The 22302-nt window shown below is 40.5% G+C and overlaps 1 protein-coding gene across 4 annotated transcripts; it reads left to right on the forward strand.

The window, feature by feature from the left end:
• Positions 1 to 218: 218 nt before the first annotated feature.
• Positions 219 to 15133, forward strand: LSM6 (LSM6 homolog, U6 small nuclear RNA and mRNA degradation associated). 4 transcript variants are annotated; one of them, XM_073341290.1, is made up of 4 exons: positions 219 to 320; positions 3865 to 3976; positions 10766 to 10879; positions 12864 to 15133. In XM_073341290.1, the coding sequence occupies exons 2-4, from the start codon at positions 3883 to 3885 to the stop codon at positions 12896 to 12898; spliced, it is 243 nt and encodes an 80-aa protein (XP_073197391.1). In that variant the 5' UTR covers positions 219 to 320; positions 3865 to 3882; the 3' UTR covers positions 12899 to 15133. The 4 variants fall into 4 exon arrangements, with proteins under 4 accessions (XP_073197391.1, XP_073197390.1, XP_073197389.1 ...); XM_073341289.1 differs by having other exon boundaries at positions 226 to 333; XM_073341288.1 differs by lacking the exon at positions 219 to 320 and adding an exon at positions 1043 to 1184.
• Positions 15134 to 22302: the final 7169 nt, after the last annotated feature.

Below are 22302 nucleotides of genomic sequence, written 5' to 3' on the forward strand. Positions count from 1 at the left end.
CTGAGCTCGCCCCAGGCTGGCAGTGGCAGCAGGGCAGGTGGGGAGCTGGAGGGACGGGTACCTGCCGCAGAGACTTGACCGCGGCGGCTGAAGGGCAGAGGACCCTTCAAACCCAAGCACTGGCCAGCAACCCCCAGCACCAAACGCTCCCCCGCCCCTCGCCAAACGCGCGCTCAGTTTGTTGGGTGTTTTGGCTCAGCCACCTGACCGTAGCGGAGCCGGAAGTCTGGGAGGGGGCGTTGATTGGTTGCGAGCGCTGCCAGTCCCTCGCTTCGCTTGGGAACTGGCCGAGTGAGTGGCCGCCGGCGGGCAGGGCGCGGGTGAGCGAGCGAGGTGGGTGCGCGGAGCTCGGGGCAGCGGGGGGGTGGCCGCCGCGCGCCAGGCCGCTGTGTCCGCACGGGCTCCACGTGGTCGGGGCCGCCGCGCGCAGCCGGGGCGCGGCTCCTCTGCCCCTCGCTCCCTGCGTGCGCCGGGGCCCCGCGCGGTCCGGGGGGCGGGAGGATCTTGCTGCAGCGAAAGGCGCGTGCGGCTCCGCGCCGGGCCCTTGCCCGAAGACGGCCCGAGCAGCCGCTGGGGCTGGGAGTAAAATCCCAGCTTGGGGGGCGCGGCGGGGCTGATTGGGCAGCGGTTCCACAGCTGAATTCAACGCCCCGGGCCTGCTACCGCTGCTTGCAGCCCTGTTGGGTTGGAGGGAGCTGCGTGTCCCGAGCGAGGGGTGTAGGGCTGGGCGCACTAACAGCGAGGGGAGCCCCAGTAACTTCCAGGGAGGGTTGGACGGTAGCTGCATCCCGTCATAGCGTTTGGCTTTGCACAGGCCCTTTTGCTCCCCTCCATTGTGAAGCCCAGAAAGGATCTAACTAAGTGGGGTGGAGCAGCCCACGAAGCAGGGTGGATAGTGGGTAGTAGAGCCTGCCCAAGTCCATCACCACCCCGTGCCCACCAGGGGCGGCTGTTCTCGCTTGGGATTCTCTTCTCTATTTCTGAGCTGTTGCAGTGTCAGCCTTTGGCTGGTATTTTTACATATAGTCTTTATTTTTCATAGCTTGTTCCATTTGCTGGGAGTTTTCTATGTGGTGCACCTAAATTCAATGTAACTGTTACTAGATGAGTGACAATGTGTAAAGTCCCATTAAAATCTGCATTACCATTTCTGATCTGAAGTATCCTAAATGAGAGATGAAAAAGTAAGCCAATACATGTGCCTATTCATGTAATGCAAAATTGTTACCTCGGCAATATTCTTAAGAACTTTTAAAATCTTTTAATCAATGGGGTCTCTACTGCTTCCCTTGTGATGCTGTTATGCATTTTTATATAAAGTAAGGAAGTTTTGTTGGATCTTTATCTTATTTGTATTTATTTGTATATCACAGAGTTTGCTTGATGTTGACAAATCTACACATTTAAAGATTCTGTGTCCCTGAGCCACACAGAACTGAGTAACATAGTTAAGTCAACCTTACTTTCAAGTGCACACCAGCCCTTAGACTGTTAAAATACATTAAATACACTCAGTATTTTTTTCTTTATCTTTTGCTATAGTTGACACACAGATGATGGTGTGTAATCGCAACAGAAAGGGAAGTGGTTCATGAAACACTATGCCGTCCACATGGTACAAAAGTTTGACATCTCCCCTCCACCCCCCCATCTAATAGAGAAGTGTTATCTCAAAGACCTAGGAATTAAAATTAAGGTGTTCGGCCTTCATCTTCGATCAATAAAGTCATTTTACACCATTGGCTTCAGTCAAGGTTCTATGGCTTACTAGTCCTATCCTTCTGCCCTGGAAGCTGAGAAACAGTTTTACAGAGTTGCTGGTCATGTCTTAACTCATTTAGAAGTTGAGAAGTAGAAAAGGGATATTAGAATTCACATACAAAAACCTAGCCCAGATATAAGAATAGACTGGATAATATGTATTCTGACTACTGAAGAAGTACAATGACCCAGGACAATTCATACTTTTAATTGACTACTACGTTTAAAACATGTGAAAGTGGTAAGTTTTTCTGAGTATGGCTGTCCAATGGTTAATGTGGGTAATTGAAAATAGTATGGCAAGATGCTGTTACACTGTGATAGAAGGACCTGTAATCTACATTTAGAAATCATGCTGAACCAGAATGAACAGCTGTCTTTTCTGATTACTTCCCTAAAAATGATCAGATTGCTTATGGTGTTAATACAAATTGGCTGTCTTGTATATTTAGATTGTAAGTTTTCGGGGACTTTCCCTTACAGTATAGTTTGTACCGTGCATAGCATAATGGAGCTCCAAATTCAGTTGGGATCTCTAGATGCTAGTATAATACAAATAATAATAGGTTTCAGAGTAGCAGCCTTGTTAGTCTGTATTCGCAAAAAGAAAAGGAGTACTTGTGGCACCTTAGAGACTAACCCATTTATTTGAGCATAAGCTTTCGTGAGCTACAGCTCCAATGAAGTGAGCTGTAGCTCACGAAAGCTTATGCTCAAATAAATTTGTTAGTCTCTAAGGTGCCACAAGTACTCCTTTTCTTTTTACAAATAATAATGTGGGAGTGTTCCTGAGTAGACTTTCCAGTGTAAACTTATGTAATATTTTTAATGAGTTCTAAAACTTGATTGTTGAATTTACATCATACTGAAAATTAGCAGTGAACTTAATGTCAGCAAGTAAAATAACATGCTGGTAGACCTAAAATTGTGGCCTTTCCTCTAATAAAAGATATATACATGCATTTGCAGACACACCATACTGATTTTACCATTGTGCCCATTGCAGTAATATTAAATCCATTAAGAAAAGCTTCTGCACATCCAGGACTCTGACATGCTAACTTTTGCATTCTCTCTTCCTTCTTGCTCCCCATTCTGTGGAAGTCTTTATATTGGAAAAACTAGTATACTAAACCTGAGCCTTTGTGGGGGGAGCTAGGTGGTTCATGTAGGCTGTGTGTGATGCTAGACATTAGTTTTAGAAACTACTTTTGCTTTTTATTTATTTATTTTTAAAGTAAAAGTCAGTAAAGTGAATAGTCATGTTCAGATACTACTTTGGTCTTTTGTATAAAAACGTCTTTAAAATGTTTCTTCTGTTTTTAGTTTTGTTAAAATATGTTTAGAGTTTTGTTTTAGTAGTTTTATTTGCTGCTGTTAGCTTTGTTTCTAAAAGTGAAACTTTGTAGATGAGTTGATAATACAGATCAGTTCTCAGTATGTTTTTAACTGAATCTAAAGCATGCACAATACATACTCATGTACAGATTATTTCTATATGTTGTGTACATGATATACAGTGGCTCTATTCTGAACTCTCACACCAGTGTGTAACTTCATTAAGTTTGAGAGAATGACTTCAGCCAAATTATTCTTGACTTTCATTAGTGTAACTAAGATCAGAATCGTGGCCAGAATTTTACTTTTAACACAGTCTCCTTGCTCTTTCCATTTTAACATAGCAGTCTGCATATAACTGTATTTTTTTTTTTTAGATATGAAACACTCATTAACTATTCTTGATTCCATAATTCAAGTAAAGCTGCTGTAACGAAAGGTGTTATGGAAAAGAAAAGCCTTTGCTGGCTACATTGGAAGTTTGCAAGAGGCACAGCATGGTGAACAGATGTTTAACAGAAAAACATATGAGGATTCCTATTAAGAATTTCAGAAACTGCAAAAAGTTAAATGGAATGTTTCATGCTATGGCTGTGGAACTGCAGTTTTAAGTCTGTCCTCTTTTTCTGCAGATTTCACGTTTATCCATTTTGATATTTTTTCCCTGCTGAACACTTTGAGAGCCACAAGACTGCCTGTCTTAGTTGAATATATGTTTTAAGATCTGTATTTGGGTTATTTATCTAAATATTTTTTCCCTCCCAGCCCACCAGGACTATCACAATGAGTCTCCGGAAGCAAACCCCTAGTGACTTCTTAAAACAAATTATAGGAAGGCCTGTTGTTGTAAAGTTAAATTCTGGAGTTGATTATCGAGGTAAGTTCTCCCCACTCTCTCTCATAATGAATGTCTACATTCTCACTGTTTGTATTTGTCCCTTCCTCCCCCAATGCTTAACTTTAAAACAATGACTGTTCCATAACTAATAAAAGCAAGAGAACTTTGCAGGAATGTTAATTTCTTGGTACCTGTATTTGCTTTCTGAGGCTGTGTTCATATGGTGGCTTGCATGTATCAGGAATTATTTCTATAGTAATAATAGCTTAAGTTGGATTCTCAAGTTCATGTTGTGACTGGTGCAATTCCTGTATACTGTGGCCCCAGAGTGACATGTTCATTTTAGTGATTTACGTAAGCTCCAGAGAGAATTTTGGTTGGGAATCTTGAACTGGGGATCCCAGTTAGTAGTGCAGTGATCTGAAGTGTTAGAATAGCCAATTTTAGATTTGGGAAAGGGTGGCATAATGTTAAATAAATAAGTCTGGACAAATTGCTGATGGGGGAAAAAAAAAACGTGTTTTTTTGATTAAAACAATTTGTCTAGGTCAGTGGTCTTGAAAGAAGCAGTGTAGGCTTCCAGGATAGAAATTTCGAATCCCCTTGAGTTATGCATATGTTTAAATGTTGGATTGAGGCCTCAGAGTGGGATTTTTTTTTAAAAGAACCTAAGTAATGTAGGAGCAAAAGTTCTAATGGCTCTAAGTGGGATTCTTGTTCTAACATCCCTTAAATGCTTTTGAAAATCCAAGTTAGTCATGGACCTATCCTCTCATAGGATTATCAAGGAGAATCTTCTCTTACAGGTCGAGTGTACCAGCGTGACTTCAACCAGAATAGGTCTGTTGGCTCCCTGATTTTTTTTTTTTTTTTTTTAAAGCAGTGTCATCAGAGGTTTATATCTCACTGCTTGCTTTCAGTGAGGAAGAGGGGACTGGCTGTAAAGTGAAGTCAGCTGAGTTATACCTATGTAAAAACTGGTGTGATCAGTATCTGGCCCAAAACTATTTTACTGAGTGCTTCAAATATTTAAATGTTATGGGCCAGATACTGATCACACCAGTTTTTACATAGGTATAACTCAGCTGACTTCATTGTACACTGTTTGAGAGAATAGCGCATGTGTTGTGGTGAGGAAAATTTACTTAGGGATTTATTATAGTACATGAAACTATAATGTAAGCTAGATTTGTGAAATTCCTTAAAACTTTTTGTTCAAAAAGGATTCCAAACTCTTGTTACAAATTTGTCAACAAATTTATCTACTTCTGTTTCTAGGCCATGTTGCTAATTGTACTTTTTTGACAAATATCACCTAATGCAGATATGACTGTATATAAAAAATGTCTCAATTCTGTGCCAAGTGAATGCCACATTTAAGGAAAGAGGCCATGAAAAAGCACAAACCATATTTGGTAAATTACAGTGTGTGACTTGCTTGCCTCTGTGTGTGTGTATATATACATTTAAAATGTAAATAGGAGGTTGGGTAATGATAACATTTTATGCCAGTCCTGTTAGTAGAGTGGAAAAATACAAGGGGGAAGAAGAGAGAATGAAATAAGCCTGAACGCATACTAGTAACAAAAAAGGCTGTGAAAACACTGCCATTTAAGGCATACTGAGTGATATTTTTAAAGGGTATGTAGTCAACTTTAGTCTCACTTGTGTGAAATTATTTTTTACCTGCTATTGTTAAAAGTAATTCCTGAGATTACTAAAACAGAGATCAGAGGGGGGAAAACCTTTCATTTTGTTTATTTCGTGCAGTTAACAGCACTTTGTGTGTAGTCAGTCAATTTCTCCTATTTGTGTGGAAAGAGAAGAAAGAAAAACACTTAGGAAAATGTGATCCTAAGACCATAGAAGTTGGCAGGAGAGTTCAAATTCCCAGTTATTTAATGGAAGATCTTACAGTAGCACTGCTGAGATGTGGGGATATGTGCTAGAGGAGAATCAAACTGGACTGTTTTTCCACATTGCTGTTCTTTAATCCAGACAGTTATACAGTTAAATTATAATAATTATTTAGAACCCAAAAAGTACCAGATGCTTTCCGATCCCAGAGGAAAGCATAGTCCCAACCCTAAAGAATACAGTCTAAGACAACAAAAATGATGAGTAGTAGGGGAAAGGATACAACATACAAAAAGGCCAGTGTGACAAGGCACACATCTTACTAGTTGCAAATTCAGTGTGTTTTAACAAAAAAAAATTTTTTTTAAATAGTTCTTCAAATTATCCTCAAGCTTCAGTTCTAGTGTCCCTAGCACCTGTTCCTCCCAACATTAAACCCCTTCCCTCTACATAAATGAACAATTTGTTTATTAAGTAAACAGAATACATAAGTAGATGGCTAAAATCCTAATCCTGCCTTGAGTTCCATGCTGGTGGAGCTCTTTTGAAGAAACTGGGATTCATGGGTGTCACAAAAGAAGCAGATCTTGAGGAGGGATTTAAGGGGCTTAGTGGACCAGCTCAGAAAGTGCATTCTGTATATAGAGTGCAGTGCAGAAGAGGACTAAGAGAAAAGTGGGAAAAGAGGTTATTTATTTTTTTAAAAGCAACATTGGTTTTGTATTCATTTGTTTAAATTCAAGAAAATAAAGTACTAAAGGGCAGGGAATTTTTCTTCGTGATCCAGTAACTAAACTGTATAACTATTTTGGAAAATCGATGCCTGTGGCATGTTTAAAAATGTGTGCATTTTAAAATATTGCAAACTTAATTATCTTGAAATAAAAATGTATAGTATTTTTAAAAGTAAATAGGTCAGTTACTACAATTTTAGCTGAGTTGTGTTCAAGAAAAATGTTGAGAAGTTTATTGAAATGTGTAATTTATAGCATGAAGATAACAGCTGCCAGTCAAAAAAGTTTTTTCTTTAAAGATATTGTAGATCAAAATTGTTATAAAATGTGGCATACTATGGGGTATTATGCTATCCTATATTAAGGTGATCACTTCATGGATATTGAAGTTATTTATTTAAACTAAAGGACTAAGCTGTCTGAGGTGACCTCTGGACCGTTAATGTTACTTTTCAATAAGACTTGGATCACTGGGGAAGTTCCAGAAGGCTGGAAGAAAGCTAATGTTATGCCGTTTTTAAAAAGGTGATTGGGATGACCCGGGTAATTATAGACCTGTCAGCCTGACATCAGTCTCAGCCAAGATAATGGAGAGGCTGATACAGGGCTTGATTAATTTAAAAAAACCTAACAGAAAGAGTGTAATTAATGCAAATTAACATGGGTTTATGGAAAATTGATCCCGTCAAACTAAGTTGATATTTTTTTGATCAGATTACAAGTTTGGTTGACAAAGGTAATAGTGTTGACATAATATACTTAGACTTCTGTTAGGCATCAGACTTGGTACCACATGACATTTTGTTTTAAAAAAAATTAGAATGATATAAAATTAACATGGCACACATTAAATGGATTAAAAACTAGCTCAATGATAGGTCTCAGAATGTAACTGTAGATGGGATATCATCATCATGTAGGTGTTTTTCCCATGGGATCGTGCAGGGATCAGTTCTTGGCCCTACACTATTTAACATCTTGATCAGTGACTTGGAAAAAAACATAAAATTATCACTGATAAAGTTTGCAGATGACAAGAATTGGGGAAACAGTAAATCATGACGAGGACAGGTCACTGAGTCAGAACGATCTAGATTACTTGGTAAACTATGCACAAGCAGACAGTGTGTTTTAATACAGATAAATATAAGTGTATACATCTGGTAACAAAGAATGTAGGCCATACTTACAGATGGAGAACTCAATCACATGAAGCATTGACTCTGAAAAAGATTTGGGGATTCTAGTGGATAATCAGCTGAACATGAACTCCCACTGTGGACAAAAGAGCTAATGTGATCCTGGGACACACAAGCATGGGAATCTTGAGTAAGATAAAAGAGATTATTTTACATCTGTATTTAGCACTGGTGTATAGTTCTGATGCCCACAATTCAGGAAGGATGGTGATAAATTGGAGGGGAAGAAGAGCCAGGAGAATGATTAAAGGATTAGAAAACATGCCTTATAATGATAAACTAAAAGAGCTCAATCTATTTATCATGGAAAAGAGAAGGTTAAGGGATGACTTGGTTACAGTCTATAAGAATCTACCTAGGGAGCAAATATTTAATAATGGGCTTTTCTCTCTAGCAGAGAAAGGTATAACATGATTCAATGGCTAGAAGTTGAAATTGAACAAATTCAGACTGGAAACGGGCGTCAGGTTTGTAGAAATTTTGGTGGTGCCCAGAAGGCCCAGAGGGCTCCCCCCTTAACTCCGCCCCCCCCACCTGCCTAATGCTCTGCAAGGGAGTTTGGGTCGGGGGAGGAGGTCTGAGGTACAGGCCCTTGGCTGGGGCAGGGGATTGGGGCATAGGACAGTTGAGAGGTTGGGCTCTGGGATGGAGTCTGGGGTGCGGGCTCTCAGATGGAGTTTGGGTGCTGGGTGCAGGCTCTGGGCTGGGGCAGAGGGTGGGGTGCAGGAGTGGGTATGGGGTGAAGGCTCTTGGAGGGAGTTTTGGGGTAGGAGAAGGTGTGTGGGAAGGGGATGGGGGTTGGGGTAGGGCAGGGGATGCAAGAGGGGGTGAGGGGTGCAGGCTCTGGGAGGGAGTTTGGGGGTGGGAGGGGTGCTTAGGAAGGGGGTGCAGGTTCTGGGAGGGAGTTTGGGGCCTGGAGGGGGGGTGTGGGAAAGGGGTGCGGGTGCAGGCTCTGGGAGGGGGTGGTGGGGTGCAGCACTTAAGGGAGGGGACTGCCATCACATGTGGCTTCCTTCCTCCCCTGCTGCCCCTCACCATAGCCTCACTGGGGGTGGGGGATGGGGCTGCCCCTTGCCCAGCGTTGGGCAGGAATGGTGGCAGGGCGGTGCTGATAACAGGATCAAACACTCATTGAAGCCACAGCAGCTGCTGAGGTGAGTGAGGTCCACTCCATGCCTTCTCCCTCTTCCCCTCCTGAGATTCAGCAACAGCCAGCTGCCTCAGCCTGCCGCCAGCTCTGCTCTTGTGCTGTAGCCTTAGGCAGCAGGAGCAGCCACCAGTGCAGGCAGGCAAGGGAGAGCCGCACCGCTTTCATTCAGGCAGGGACGCTCCCGGGGCTTGTGGGGGGGATGCTCCGAGGGGGAGAGACCCAGCTCCAAACATTGGTGGAGCAGGGCCCCCAGCCCTGAATATTCCTGGAGGCCAGGCACCATGGGCCCATACACCTCGCTATCCCTGACTTTAAATAAGGTGTAAATTTTCAGTGGGGAGAGCAATTAACCTTTGGAACAATTTACTAAGGGTCATGGTGGAGTCTCCATCACTGACTATTTTTAAATGAAGATTGGATGTTCTAAAAGATCTGCTCAAGGAATTATTTTGGGAAAGTTCTATGGCCTGTGCTATACCAGAGGTCAGACTAGATTGTCACAAATGGTCCTTTCTGGCCTTAGAATCTGTGAATGTTGGCACAAGAACAAATGGCTATAAACTGGCTGTGAACAAATACAGGCTGGAAATTAGAAGAAGGCTTGTAACTATCACAGGAGTGAGGTTCTGGATCACCCTCCCATAGGAGTTGTGGGGCCAAACGACTTAATGAGTTTTAAGAAAGAGATGGACAAATTTGAGTGTGATTGTAAGACGGGGTAGCTTGTGATGGTAGGGGGTAGGACCCAAGAGTCCTGAGGCTTATTTCCAGCTTGTTTTATGTTCATAAAAGCTCATGCTTCAGGATTTCAGCCAGCCACCTGCAGGAGTCAGGAAGGGATTCAAAACCCCACAAACCTCATATCTTCTGTTTGTTGTTGTTTTTAAATCTCCTTTCTCTGAAGCTTGTGGGATGGGCATGGCTGGAAATGGGACATTGGACAAGGGGGACCAGGGCTCTGAGAGGCACCGAGCTTGCTTACTCTCTGCTCCTTGGCTGGCTGGTTTTTGCTTACCTGCTTAGGGTTTAACTGGTCTTTGTTTGAGGGGTCATGAAGGAATTTTCCCCCAGGTCAGATTGGCAGTGACTTTGGAGGTTTTTTGCTTTTCTCTGCAGCATGTGGGTGTGGATCATTTGCCACAGTTATCTGGATATATCTCACTTAATCATTTCCCTGCCATTGTGTGGGACCTTGGGCTCTGGTGCACCTCAGTCCCTTCTGTTCTCTGCCTGTGGCACATAATAGTCTAATCTCCTGTGGTCTATAATACTTTCATCTAATTTCAGTTTAGTGCCAGTGATGGGGAATGTTGGTGGTCTGTGATATACAGAAGGTCAGACTAGATGATCTGGTTGTCCCTTCTGGCCTTAAACACCATGATGTCTCTGACATGTCATTTAGATAAAAAACTCAACCTCTTTAATATAGACTTTCCATTCATTTTTCTAGCTAAATTCAGTGTGCCCAGTTCCTTTCTAATACATGGGGCTCTTCTGTAGAATATTAAGGACCACTCATCTCTTGCTAATACATAAATGAATTGCACCATTTTCAACTTTCAGAGCAGAAGCCATTGATCTTGTGACAGAGTTCTGTTTTATCACAAGCAATATTTTTCATTTACGGAGCGATTGATGAAGATTTAATCACTACCTGATGGATGATGAGGATATGGTGACAATTTTTCATTGTACCATTGTTGACCTGCTTTTTAATTGGCTTAGAGGAGACTGTATGTTTCAGTTAATCAGAGCAGTTTATCTAGAAAGAGAGGTTTGAGTTGTGTTTGAAGAATAAAAAACTGTCAGATTTATGTTTACCCTGATTTTTTAAATCTAATTTTTTGTTTTGTTTTTTAAATTTTAAAAAACTTGTTAATGTCTTCAGGTGTCCTGGCTTGCCTGGATGGGTATATGAACATAGCTCTGGAGCAGACAGAAGAATATGTAAATGGTCAATTAAAGAACAAATATGGGGATGCATTTATCCGAGGAAATAATGGTAACTCTCCCTCCCTGCAATACTCTTGATTCGGTTTTGTTTTTTGGCATGGAATCTTTAATTTGAGGCATGTATGAAAATAAAATTAGGTGACTGCCTGTCTCCAGCCACATCCATTTCAAACTTTTTACTCTTGCAAGAGGCCTTACGTAATCTTTCTTTTACCTACCATCTGTACCATTCCTCCTGCTCCGCTGTTCTGGTCCTATGCTCTTCCTTATTGATCCCTGTGACTCCTTCCCCTCTCCCTATCTTTTACCAAGCACCCTCTCTTTTCTATCCCTCCTTCTAACCCACCCATCACAGGACCCTTTCTTTTCTTAGTCAGCCAATCAATAACATTCACCAGACCTGTCTTGTCTATCTAGGTGTCCCTTGTTTCACAGAGCTTATCATGTCTTGTTCTGTAAAGCAGTGTGTACATTTATAGGGTTCTGTGGATATTGATTGCACTGTCATATACACTCAGTTTGATTGTCCAAAACTGAATGTTGACTAACTTAACTGTCTGATGCAGCTTATTAATAATTTAAGACTGTGCTTACAGGTGAAGACTTTACTCTCATTCAAAAAGATTGCAATAGTTAACACTGACCCATGACACATTATAATGAGACTTTCCAAGGCTCAGCTACCATGGAAATAGGTGGAGTATAAGCAACTAGATAGATAAATTTTAGTGTGGTTCAAAGACAGTTATGGTCCTATCCCCACTACAAAATTAACTGTATTGAGGGATAATGGTAGTGTAACCCAACCCCTTGAGATGAAGGTATTTGTAATATAGGCATACCTTTCACCCTGGTAGCAAGAAATGCCAGGAAGAGAGGTTGGGAGGTGGTTGTGGGCAAAGGTTCAAGAATGAACAGAGGGGCAGAGATCACATGTGCAGAAGAATCAGTGTAGAGAAGGGAAGTGAAGGCACAGGAATGGATGAAGTCACCCAGGAGCAAAATGTGAAGAGGAAAAAAGGAGAGGGCCAGGAACTGAACTCTGTGGACATCCACAGGCGAGGACAGAAAGAGAAAAACAAGAAGAGCACAGAGCCCATGAGAAAGAGAGAAATTAGACAGTCTTTGTCTTAATAGGAGGCTGAGAATAGAGAAGTCACCTTGAGGGTTGGCCAGGCATCTCTTATAGAATTTGGATAGGTGAGGTTGAAGCAACTATGGTCAAGGGTTTTTTGCCCCCATTTCACCTCTTTTCCCCCCGCCCCGCCCTTTTTTTTTTTTTTTTTTTAAAGACTTGGAAATAAGAGCATGTTTGAAAGGCTCAGGGAAGAATCTGGATGATGGTGAGGTAGCGAGAAGTCTTACCCCACGTCTCATTATTGGGTGGGCTGTGATAGACTCTAGAAAACAGGTTGAGCTGAGAAATGAGACACCTCAGTTTGAGAGCATAGTTAATTCTGAAATATTTCACACACTGGTCACCCAAGCTGCAAGTATCATGGCTTCCTCCTCCTTTCCCTATGCCCCAAAGGAGACCCTTTCCTAAAAACTTGCAGGAAACCTTTTATCACAAGACACCCTGGTACTGGCCCAGTAAGTGGAATGTACAGACTACTTCATAGGTTTCTGTGACCTTTGCAAAAGTTTTAAATGAAAAGGAGTGAGGATCCTGAACCTTTTGTTGTCAGATCAAGACTGATTTCTAACACCCTTAATCTATGCATCCTGAAAATCCGGTAGGACTCTCCTCGGCATCACAGAAGGCAGTTCCAATTAAATTGGTTTTAGAAACAGTCACATTATAGAACCTATCTGTACATCCTCTATCTATTATGGGGCACAATTTGACAAAGTAATATATTAAACTAAGTGTTCAACAAGGAAAACTGAAATAGAAACTATGTATATGTAGTTTGACTCAGGTAATATTGCTGTTGGAACTTCAACTTTTACATTTCCTGATTTAATTGATAGGGTAAACAAGGCACCTTATGTATGGAATTTTATAACGTTTCACTTCTTCCTTTTCACAGTTCTGTATATAAGCACACAGAAGAGGAGGATGTGAAGATGCCTAAAGAGAGATGTTTTGTACTGCTGCATTTTTTCCTAAATGATGAGAACTGTTTGATTTGTAGTTAGTAATTCTTGGTTGAACAATACAGCTGTTTAAATATTTCTGTTATTTGCTGTAAAGCTGGATTTACTGCAGTGTCTATGGAGAGAAGGGTTTTTTTTAAATTCCAAACTACCAAAATACAATTGTAAACTTTCCTGAATACTTGGGTTGTGAAAAAGTGCTTTGTTACACTGTGCAGAATTAAATAAAAAATGGAAAAGTATGTCATGTATGTATTGCTACAAGATAAATTTGAAGCAGTGTTTGGTTACTTCTGGTACCGCAGAGTGGAAAATGAGGGTTTTGAGAATTATCCCACATTGGAACTTTATAGCGTTGGCCAGGTGATAGTTGTAACTCCCCTCCCTCAGCTATATAAATGCTTTGTTGAAAATAATGTGGCCCAATGAGAAAAAAATAGGGCCAAGTTTAAATACTGAATTACACTAAGAGTCAACAAGGTAAAAAGTTCAGCTGCTGACTGGCAAAATTGGCCCCAAACCCTTGAATTATCAATTTGAATAGGGGATGTAACAACGATACTTCAACAATGGGGGCAGGGAAAGAATTGAATCAGATGGAAGAAAAGCCCAAGGGATTAACACTGTGGCAGCTATAGAAGTCAGTCACACAAGTGAACAGCTCTTTCGTTGGTATGCCAACAGAACCAGTAGGTCACTTCAAATCCTAGCAACTTTCTTTCCTCCAGATTGCAGTTACTTTGTTTTCTTTCCTTCTGTCTCTTCTCCCCACCAACACAATAATTAAGTTTTTAAAAAGTTAAAATTGGTTTTATTTTAAAATACGTCTAAAGCTTTTTTTCAAATTGCTCATCGGGTGAGGCTATTAGTCTGAGTGCTGTGTATGTACATAAACACATTGTGTGTCCTGTTCATGTTTTTTCATTATTCCCACCCCTTTCTTATACCACTCAGCCCCTTCCATCCTTCAACTGCGTGCTAGCCAGCAATACGAACAAATATCAAGCTCTCAGCATAGAGTGTGTCAGCAGGAGGGGGGGGGGGAGGAGAGAGAGAGAGAGAGGAATTGCTGGACAAGCAATGAAGTAAAAAACCGTGCATGTGTCCCACAGCAACTTTAAGAGATTAAGTCAAAGCTCAGTGAGTAAACTCAGCTAGGTTCTGGATGGCTACTTACTAGCTTATAAAATACTTTCTCTTTAATTTCTGCTTGATTGCAATAAATAGCTTTAGGGTACCTATGAAGCAAAATCAGAATGGAAAATTGCACTAATACGCAGTACTTAATGCTTTCCTGTTGCTCAGTGCAAGGTTACAACTTTGGGTAATGTACCTCATGCTGAGGTTGTTTAACCAATTTGTTAATGAGTTTTCTGAAACCTTGCTTTATTCTCTGAGCAGTTTATGCTGTCTTCAGGAACAACAAATACTTCTGAGTTGTGGATGAATGAGCACCAAACAATTGTGTGAATATTACAGTGGCCCATTCTCCCCAAATACCAACAGGTTCTCAATGTCAGTAGGCAATGGTAACATTTCAATTATCCAGGGGAGGGAAATGCATGGCATGTGGCTTTTTTTTTTTTAAAGATGGAATAATTCCAAACAATTATTTTGCAATTAATAGTTAACCTTCTACATTAAACATTGTGAAGGACTCTGCAGAACATACAGAGATACCGCATTATAATATGCTTCAATAACTTATAATTTCTTGAGAAGGATCCAGCATGTAAGAAGAGATCACCAATGTACTCTTCTATAAATGACTTTTAAGAAGAAAATGGATGTGCCTCTAAGTGGAGCATGCAGTTTCTCATTAGTTTTGTAGTATGTGTGTGGTTGGAAGGTTACTGTGTTCTCCATTCACTGAAATTGTTTTAGAAGTAACTGATTTTATTTGGTTTTTCCAAAATCTAGAACAAATTATTTTGTTAAGCTTGTATTTTATTACAAAAATTATGAATCTCCAACTTCATAAGTGCCATTTTTCTATTTCTATAGGTTTAGCCATGGAACAACTTTGTAATCATGACAGCTATATAAGATGCTACTTCTGGAATGTCACCAGAACACATGGTTTGTAATCATGCAAGTTGTTTAACATTGAGAACCAGAACTTGTAGACTTTCTGCCAAGTGCTAAGATTTTCTTATTTACTTTAAGAATAAAAATGAATAAAATACTTAAAATTATCTTCAGAGTTCTGGAAAAATATTGGTTAATCCCCTATGCCCCTTGTGACGTAGATAAGCATTTCCATGTTACTGATGTACAGTTGTGATGTTCATTCAGTGATTTTGATTATTATTTTTTAATTAAATGTTTTTTGGGGGTGAGACTTCCAAAAGTGACTAAGGATGTGTGACTTTCAAAGGGAGTTAGGTGCTTAGCTCCTTTAGCCACTTTTGGGAAATATCTTAAGAAGGTATTAATGAACATCACTCTGGTCTTTGTCCAAGAATTCCCACATTTAGATGTAGCTCACTTTGGGTGTCTGCTACTTTCCACCATGGATTTAGTTCAAGAGATGAATGAAAGGCTGTTGCGTCACCATTGTTTGTACCACAATAAACCAACTACAGGTGAATCAGGCAGGGATGGTTCCCTGCTATCCAAACATATGTTGTAAGTTTTAGAAGATTGTCATGTAAAATCCATCAGCCTGTAAAAGCAAAATAGCATGCCAGTCAAGTGTACAGACATAAGATACTGAATATAGTTACTGTGGAGAATGTAGGACGTTCCTATTTTTATGCAATGTATGTGACTTGGCTTCTCCATTCACTTTTGTACTGCTACCCACTGGGTGTGAAGAGATTAATTTCTTCTCAGGCACAGTATATAATCAGGGAAGTGACTGGCCATGAGTCAGTAGGCATGTCAGGGTCAGTATGCGTAGTCTATCAAGAACTGTCAGTATGTGAATGGAGACTAATGATTGGACCATTGACTTTTAACAACTGCTGGCCAAGGGGCACTACTTGTGAAAACAGCATGATTGGTACTAGAGACAAAGAACGGAAGTCTGAGCAGACTGCAGTAAGATTCCTGACTCAGTGCAGAGCGTCAACCCAGGGAGGTTGTGTGCATCTAGGCTTTACTTTACCATTCTAATCTAATGTTCCTAAACACTGTTCCAGCTGACTAATCAATCATGTCTTGTTTTAAAGAGGCTGTTCTGTGTCACTGTAAAGAGCTGTTGGTTCTAGAGCTCCCAAGAAGGTGCCACTTGATTGAAGCATTGTATTTAATGGGTGGGGAGACTATCTCCCCCTATTAAGAAATCAGCTCTGATGGTTCTGAAGCCCAAGCTCCTAGCTGTGGAAGGAGAGGATGTGTCACTTAATCTCCGATCCGCACATATGTCCAAAAATAAACTCAAGAAAGAGTCATGACCTGGGCTATGCTTGATCCCTAAATCCGGCCAGAAACACTATTTCCCACCAGCATGTGAAATTTGGGCTAGCTACATTTAAATTGTTAGCTATAGCATCTTAACTAATAGCCTGGTTAGGGTGAATACACATGAAGATGCGCGGCACCATGAAGAATGAGAAAAGAAAGGGGGGAAAAAAATCTTAAAGGTAACTAAATAGTTGAAGAAATGGAAGTCAGTCAAAAGCAAAATGACCCTCCTGGGCCTCCAGCTGGCTGTATCCCCCAGATATAAAGGGCTAATTACTACAAGAGCGTGCTGGGATCCCTTTAAAGAATCCCCTTAAAAATGTAAACCCAAATCAATGGCCATGCAGCCAGTTCTTAGGGAAAGGGCAAAGAACAGACATCCTATTTCTGAGGGACTCATGAAAACTAGCATAGGATTTTGAAGGCCTACTGTTTTTTATATTTGGGTTAAAAGTTCTGTCCATCTTTACTGTGCTATGACATTACATTGACATATAAATGTCTAGATCCCTTTTTAGTTGCTGCCTTTACTTGAGATTTGTCATCATGCTACTGCCCAAGCCTGCAAATAAACCCACTTTATTACCATAACTCATTGACTTCAATGGGATTAAAAGTAGGGGTGTCAATTAATCACAGTTAACTCCTGCAATTAACTCAAATTAATTGTGATTAATCATAGTTTTAATTGCACTGTTAAACAATAGAACACCAATTGAAATTTATTAAATATTTTTGGATGTTTCTCTGCATTTTCAAATATACAGGAAGTCCTTGGACTTATGACACAATTTGTTCCTCAGAATTGTGTCGTAAGTCAAAACCGCTTTTCCCATAGGAATCAATGGTATGAAGGGGCGATTGATTCCTGAACCAAGGCTTGATTTCACCACACTAATCCAGATTTCTGTACAAAATGAATTATAGATGACTAATGTAGCAACATCAATGTATTTACTGTACACTATATTTTGTAAACAGCATTCAAACAAACATATAAACTCATATGCTGCTCAGAATACTGGCAACACAGGCTCAGAAAGCCAGGGAGAATGGTATACATGCTGAGCCTCGGACAGTCACCGTTCAAGCTTCCTGTTTGGCTCCCGGCCCTGGGCTTAGCCAATCAAAAACAAGCAGCAACCCTACCCAGCAATAAAACTACCCTGCTGCCTCAAAACCAGGGCCGGCTCTACCTTTTTTCCACCCCAAGCGGCGAAGGGAAATGCTGCCAACAGGAAACAGGAGGAGGGGCTGCCGCAGGCGTGTCGCCAAAGAGGGAAGCGGAGGAGCTGCCCCCAGCGTGCCGCTGAAAGCCGCCGCAGTGCCGCCCTTTCCCTGTTTGCCGCCCCAGGCACCTGCTTGCTAGGCTGGTGCCTAGAGCAGACACTGCTCAAAACCAATCAGAAGTGCCCCCTTCCAGCTCCATACCAGTATAACGCAACCACAAAGTGATTTCAAACAACTTTATGCAAATCAAGCATCGTAAGGGCAAAACAAGCATCGTAGGGGCAAAACGGGCAGTCAATTGAAAAACATGGTAAGTGGCATCTGACGTAAAGACTCCCTGTATTGTTTTAAATTACAACACAAAATACAAAGTCTACACTGCTCACTTTATATTATTTTTTTATTACGCATATATGCACTGTAAAAATGATAAAAGGAATAGTCTTCAGTTCACCTCATACAAGTACTGTAGTGCAATCTCTTTATTGTGAAAATGCAACTTATAAAATGTAGATTTGTCACATAACTGCACTCAAAAACAAAACAATGCAGAACTTTAGAGCCTACAAGTCCCCTCAGTTCTACTTCTTGTTCAGCCAATCACTAAGACAAACAAGTTTGTTTACATTTACGGGAGATACTGCTGCCCTCTTACAATGCATCCGATGAAGTGAGCTGTAGCTCACAAAAGTTTATGCTCAAATAAATTGGTTAGTCTCTAAGGTGCCACAAGTACTCCTTTCCTCATACAATGTCACCAGAAAATGAGAACAGGTGTTCGCATGGGACTTTGGTAGCCAGCATTGCAAGGTATTTACGTGCCAGACATGCTAAACCTTCATATGCCCCTTCATGCTTCAGCCACCATTCCAGAGGACAAGTTTCCATGCTGATGACCCTCGTTAAAAAAAATAATGCATTAATTAAATTTGACTGAACTCCTTGGGGGAGAGTTGTATGTCTCTGGCTCTTTTATACCCACATTCTGCCATATAGTTCATGTTATAGCATTCAGTCTCAGACAATGACCCAGCATGTGTTGTTCATTTTAAGAAACTTTTGCGGCAGATTTGACAAAACGCAAAGAAGGTACCAATGTGAGATTTCTGAAGATAGCTACAGGAGTTCACCCAAGGTTTAAGAATCTGAAATACCTTCCAAAATCTGAGAGGGATGAGGTATGGAGCATGCTTTCCAAAGTCTTAAAAGAGCAATATTCTGATGCAGAAACTACAGAACCCGAACCACCAAAAAAGAAAATCAACCTTCTGCTGTTAGCATCTGACTCAGATGAGGAAAATAAACATATACTGGTCTGCACTGCTTTAGATTGTTATCGAGCGGAACCTGTCATCAGCATGTCCTCTGGAATGGAAGAATGAGGCATGAAGAGACGTATGAATCTTTAGCGCATCTCGCATGTTAATATCTCACAACGCCGGCTGCAACAGTGCCATGCGAACACCTGTTCTCACTTTCAGGTGACATTGTGAACAAGAAGTGGGCAGCATTATCTTCTGCAAATGTAAACAAACTTGTTTGTCTGAGCAATTGGCTGAACAAGAAATAGGACTGAGTGGATTTGTAGGCTCTAAAGTTTTACATTGTTTTATTTTTGAATGCAGTTATTTTTGTACATAATTCTATATTTGTAAGTTCAACTTTCATGGTAAAGAGATTGTACTACAGTATTTGTATTAGGTGAATTGAAAAATACTATTTCTTTTGTTTTTTACAGTGAAAATATTTGTAATAAAAATAAATATAAAGTGAGCATTGTATTCTTTATCTTCTGTGTTGTAACTGAAAATATATTTGAAAATATAGAAATATTTAAATAAATGGTATTCTATTATTGTGTAAAAGTGCGATTAATTGCTCGATTAATCATGATTAATATTTTTAATCGCTCAACAGCCCTAATTAAAATTAAACGTGTGTCTGCAGGATTTGGGCCTAATAGCATTGGAACAATGGAAGAAATAGTGCTTACATCTTTAATTTGTATCCCTTTGCTTGTTGCCAGCTTTGACCTATTGTCATTTTTGAAAGCAAGCAATTGCTCAGCAAATTGCTTGATATTTTGTTATTTCAGTGCCAAATTGTACTCCGTGATACCTGTACAACCCTGTTGAAGGCAATGGAAATTTATAGGCCTAAGTGGGAGCAGAACTTCTCCCATGGTTTTTACAGGCTGTGGCTATTCACCAAATAAAGGGTTTTTTAAGTGTTCTCTTCTTCATCCCCAGCCTCCTTTAGATGTAGGCCATTGCTGTCTGTTTTAAAGATGAATTAAAGTGCTTTTAAAAAAAATAAAGTTCTGCTTTGATCTCAATTATTTAAGAGCCCGTTACTGTAACTCGACATGTGGCACTGCCATTGCTAACATTGTGCCCATAGTGCAGGGCCCCAATTGGGCCAGATATACTTGCACACATTTACCAATGCATTTTAAAGTAAAATATCTGAACATTTCTCCTCGGGTTTTTTCTCCTACTACAGTGCTAACACCTAAAGCGAATGCTGCTCCCTGCACCATTTTAGATGGTAGTGGTCATAAATGTAAAGGGAAGGGTAACCACCTTTCTGTATACAGTGCTATAAAATCCCTCCTGGCCAGAGGCAACATCCTGTTACCTGTAAAGAGTTAAGAAGCTCAGCTAACCTGGCTGGCACCTGACCCAAAGGACCAATAAGGGGACAAGATACTTTCAAATCTTGGGGGGGAAGGGGAACACTTTTGTTGTGCTCTTTGTTTATGTGGTTTTCTCTTAGGACTGAGAGAGGCCAGACAGAAATCCATCTTCTCCAACCCATCCTAATCCAAGTCTCCAATATTGCAACCAGTATAGGTAAGCCAGGCAAGGCAGATTAGTTTATCTTTTGTTTTATGTGAATTTTCCCTGTGTTAAGAGGGAGGTTTATTCCTGTTTTCTGTAACTTTAAGGTTTTGCCCAGAGGAGGATCCTCTGTGTTTTGAATCTGAATACCCTGTAAAGTATTTTCCATCCTGATTTTACAGAGTTGATTTTTACCTCTCTCTTTTTTTTTTTTAAATAAAATCCTTCTTTTAAGAACCTGACTGATTTTTCCATTGTTCCAAGATCCAGGGATTTGGGTCTTTGATGATTTTGTAACCAATCGGTTAGGATATTATTCTCAAGCCTCCACAGGAAAGGGGGTGTGTAGGCTTGGGGGGATATTTTGGGGGAAGACATCTCCAAGTGGTCTCTTTCCCTGTTCTTTGTTTAAAACGCTTGGTGGTGGCAGCATACTGTTCAAGGACAAGGCAAAGTTTGTACCTTGGGGAAGTTTTTAACCTAAGATGGTAAAAATAAGCTTAGGGGGTCTTTCATGTGGGTCCCCACATCCGTACCCTAAAGTTCAGAGTGGGGAAGGAACCCTGACAGTAGTGTTGACATCAGCTTTTGAAGGTGGAACACAGCCCCCCGATTTCTGACCATGGCAGGTAAAATGCTTTTCAGTTCCTTGAACTGAAAGTAGGGGTCTCTCTCTGCAACATGCATGGAATTTCTAGTGTAAGCTAAAAGAGTAAATGTTGAGTGTAGATTGCGAGTAGAAGAAATGTGCTGCGTAAAAGCCTGGAACAAGAGTATTATTGGGTTGATGTTGAATCTGACTCCCTAAATTTGTTGAAATTTAAAGTTGTGAATTAGTGGTTTCTCTATATAAGTTATCAAGCTGCTATAGAATTATGGCTGATATTTTTATGTCCGAAATGAGGTTTCTGAATAGCTTCTTTACAGAGACTACTGATAAAAAAAGAATAAATAGGGACACAGGTTGTCTTGGCCCCTGCAAAGCAAGTCACAGCAGAATCAAAAAGGAAATTATTTCCCTGTTGACAGAAATGTAATGTGGTATTTTGTGTGTCACATTATCAGGGTAATAAGAGCGAGTGCTGTCAAGTGCCTTATCCAGTGTCTGGTTGAGACTGGGGCATTGATGAGGTTTAGCAGTCTGAAGGTGAATCCAGAAAAGGCAATGTTGCTCACTTGGGAGTTGCAACCAGAAGATATGGTGAGGACTGTATCTTCTTTTCACTGAATGTGTATGCCTGCCAGTTGTTGTTCTGTTGTTCAAGCTCACACTTGGAGGTTGCTGTTGAGTGGTCATATAGCAGTACTGATCATGATGGGTTTTTTTCCATTTCTGTTTGATTAGATTGTGAATCTTTCATTTGGATGCAGACCTTGTAGCTTGTAAACCAGGCGTTTGACAACAAAGAGCAGAGTACTGTGATGTACTTTACAGAGAAATATGCTTGAAATCAGTCCAGAAACTAAGGTAGTTTAAAATGCTGCAGCCTGATTCTTAAACAATTGGTCTTGCTGGTAGCATATGACACCACTGCTTTGTGTTCTGCATGGTCTTCCTACTGGTTTCTTATGTGTGTAAGAACAATGAAAAAAGAGAACAAAAAATATTTGGGTGCAGAAGGAACGGGATAGAAAATATGGAAAATAAATTGCTATGATATGAATCAATGGCATGTGCTCATCTGGAATATTGTATGCAGTTCTGGTCACTTTGACCCAGAGAAGATCTAATGTTAGCCATAAAGATAATCAAAGGCATGAATCTACTTCCATGATAAGAGTAAAAAGACTGGGACAGTTTAGTTTAGAGACAAAAGGGGATATGACAGGAATATACAAAATAATAATGGTACAGAAAAGGTAAATTGGGCTGTCCGATTTATCCTCTCATGTA

This window comes from Lepidochelys kempii, chromosome 4 (genome assembly GCF_965140265.1).
Source record: "Lepidochelys kempii isolate rLepKem1 chromosome 4, rLepKem1.hap2, whole genome shotgun sequence".
NCBI classification, from domain to species: domain Eukaryota; kingdom Metazoa; phylum Chordata; order Testudines; family Cheloniidae; genus Lepidochelys; species Lepidochelys kempii.

Excerpts from the sequence above, each read along its gene's own strand:
- LSM6 (XM_073341287.1), top strand. The coding sequence starts at position 1,592 with ATGAAACACTATGCCGTCCACATG. Across the intron at positions 3,977-10,765 it reads TTCTGGAGTTGATTATCGAG|GTGTCCTGGCTTGCCTGGAT; the intron begins GTAAGTTCTCCC and ends TAATGTCTTCAG. Across the intron at positions 10,880-12,863 it reads ATTTATCCGAGGAAATAATG|TTCTGTATATAAGCACACAG; the intron begins GTAACTCTCCCT and ends TCCTTTTCACAG.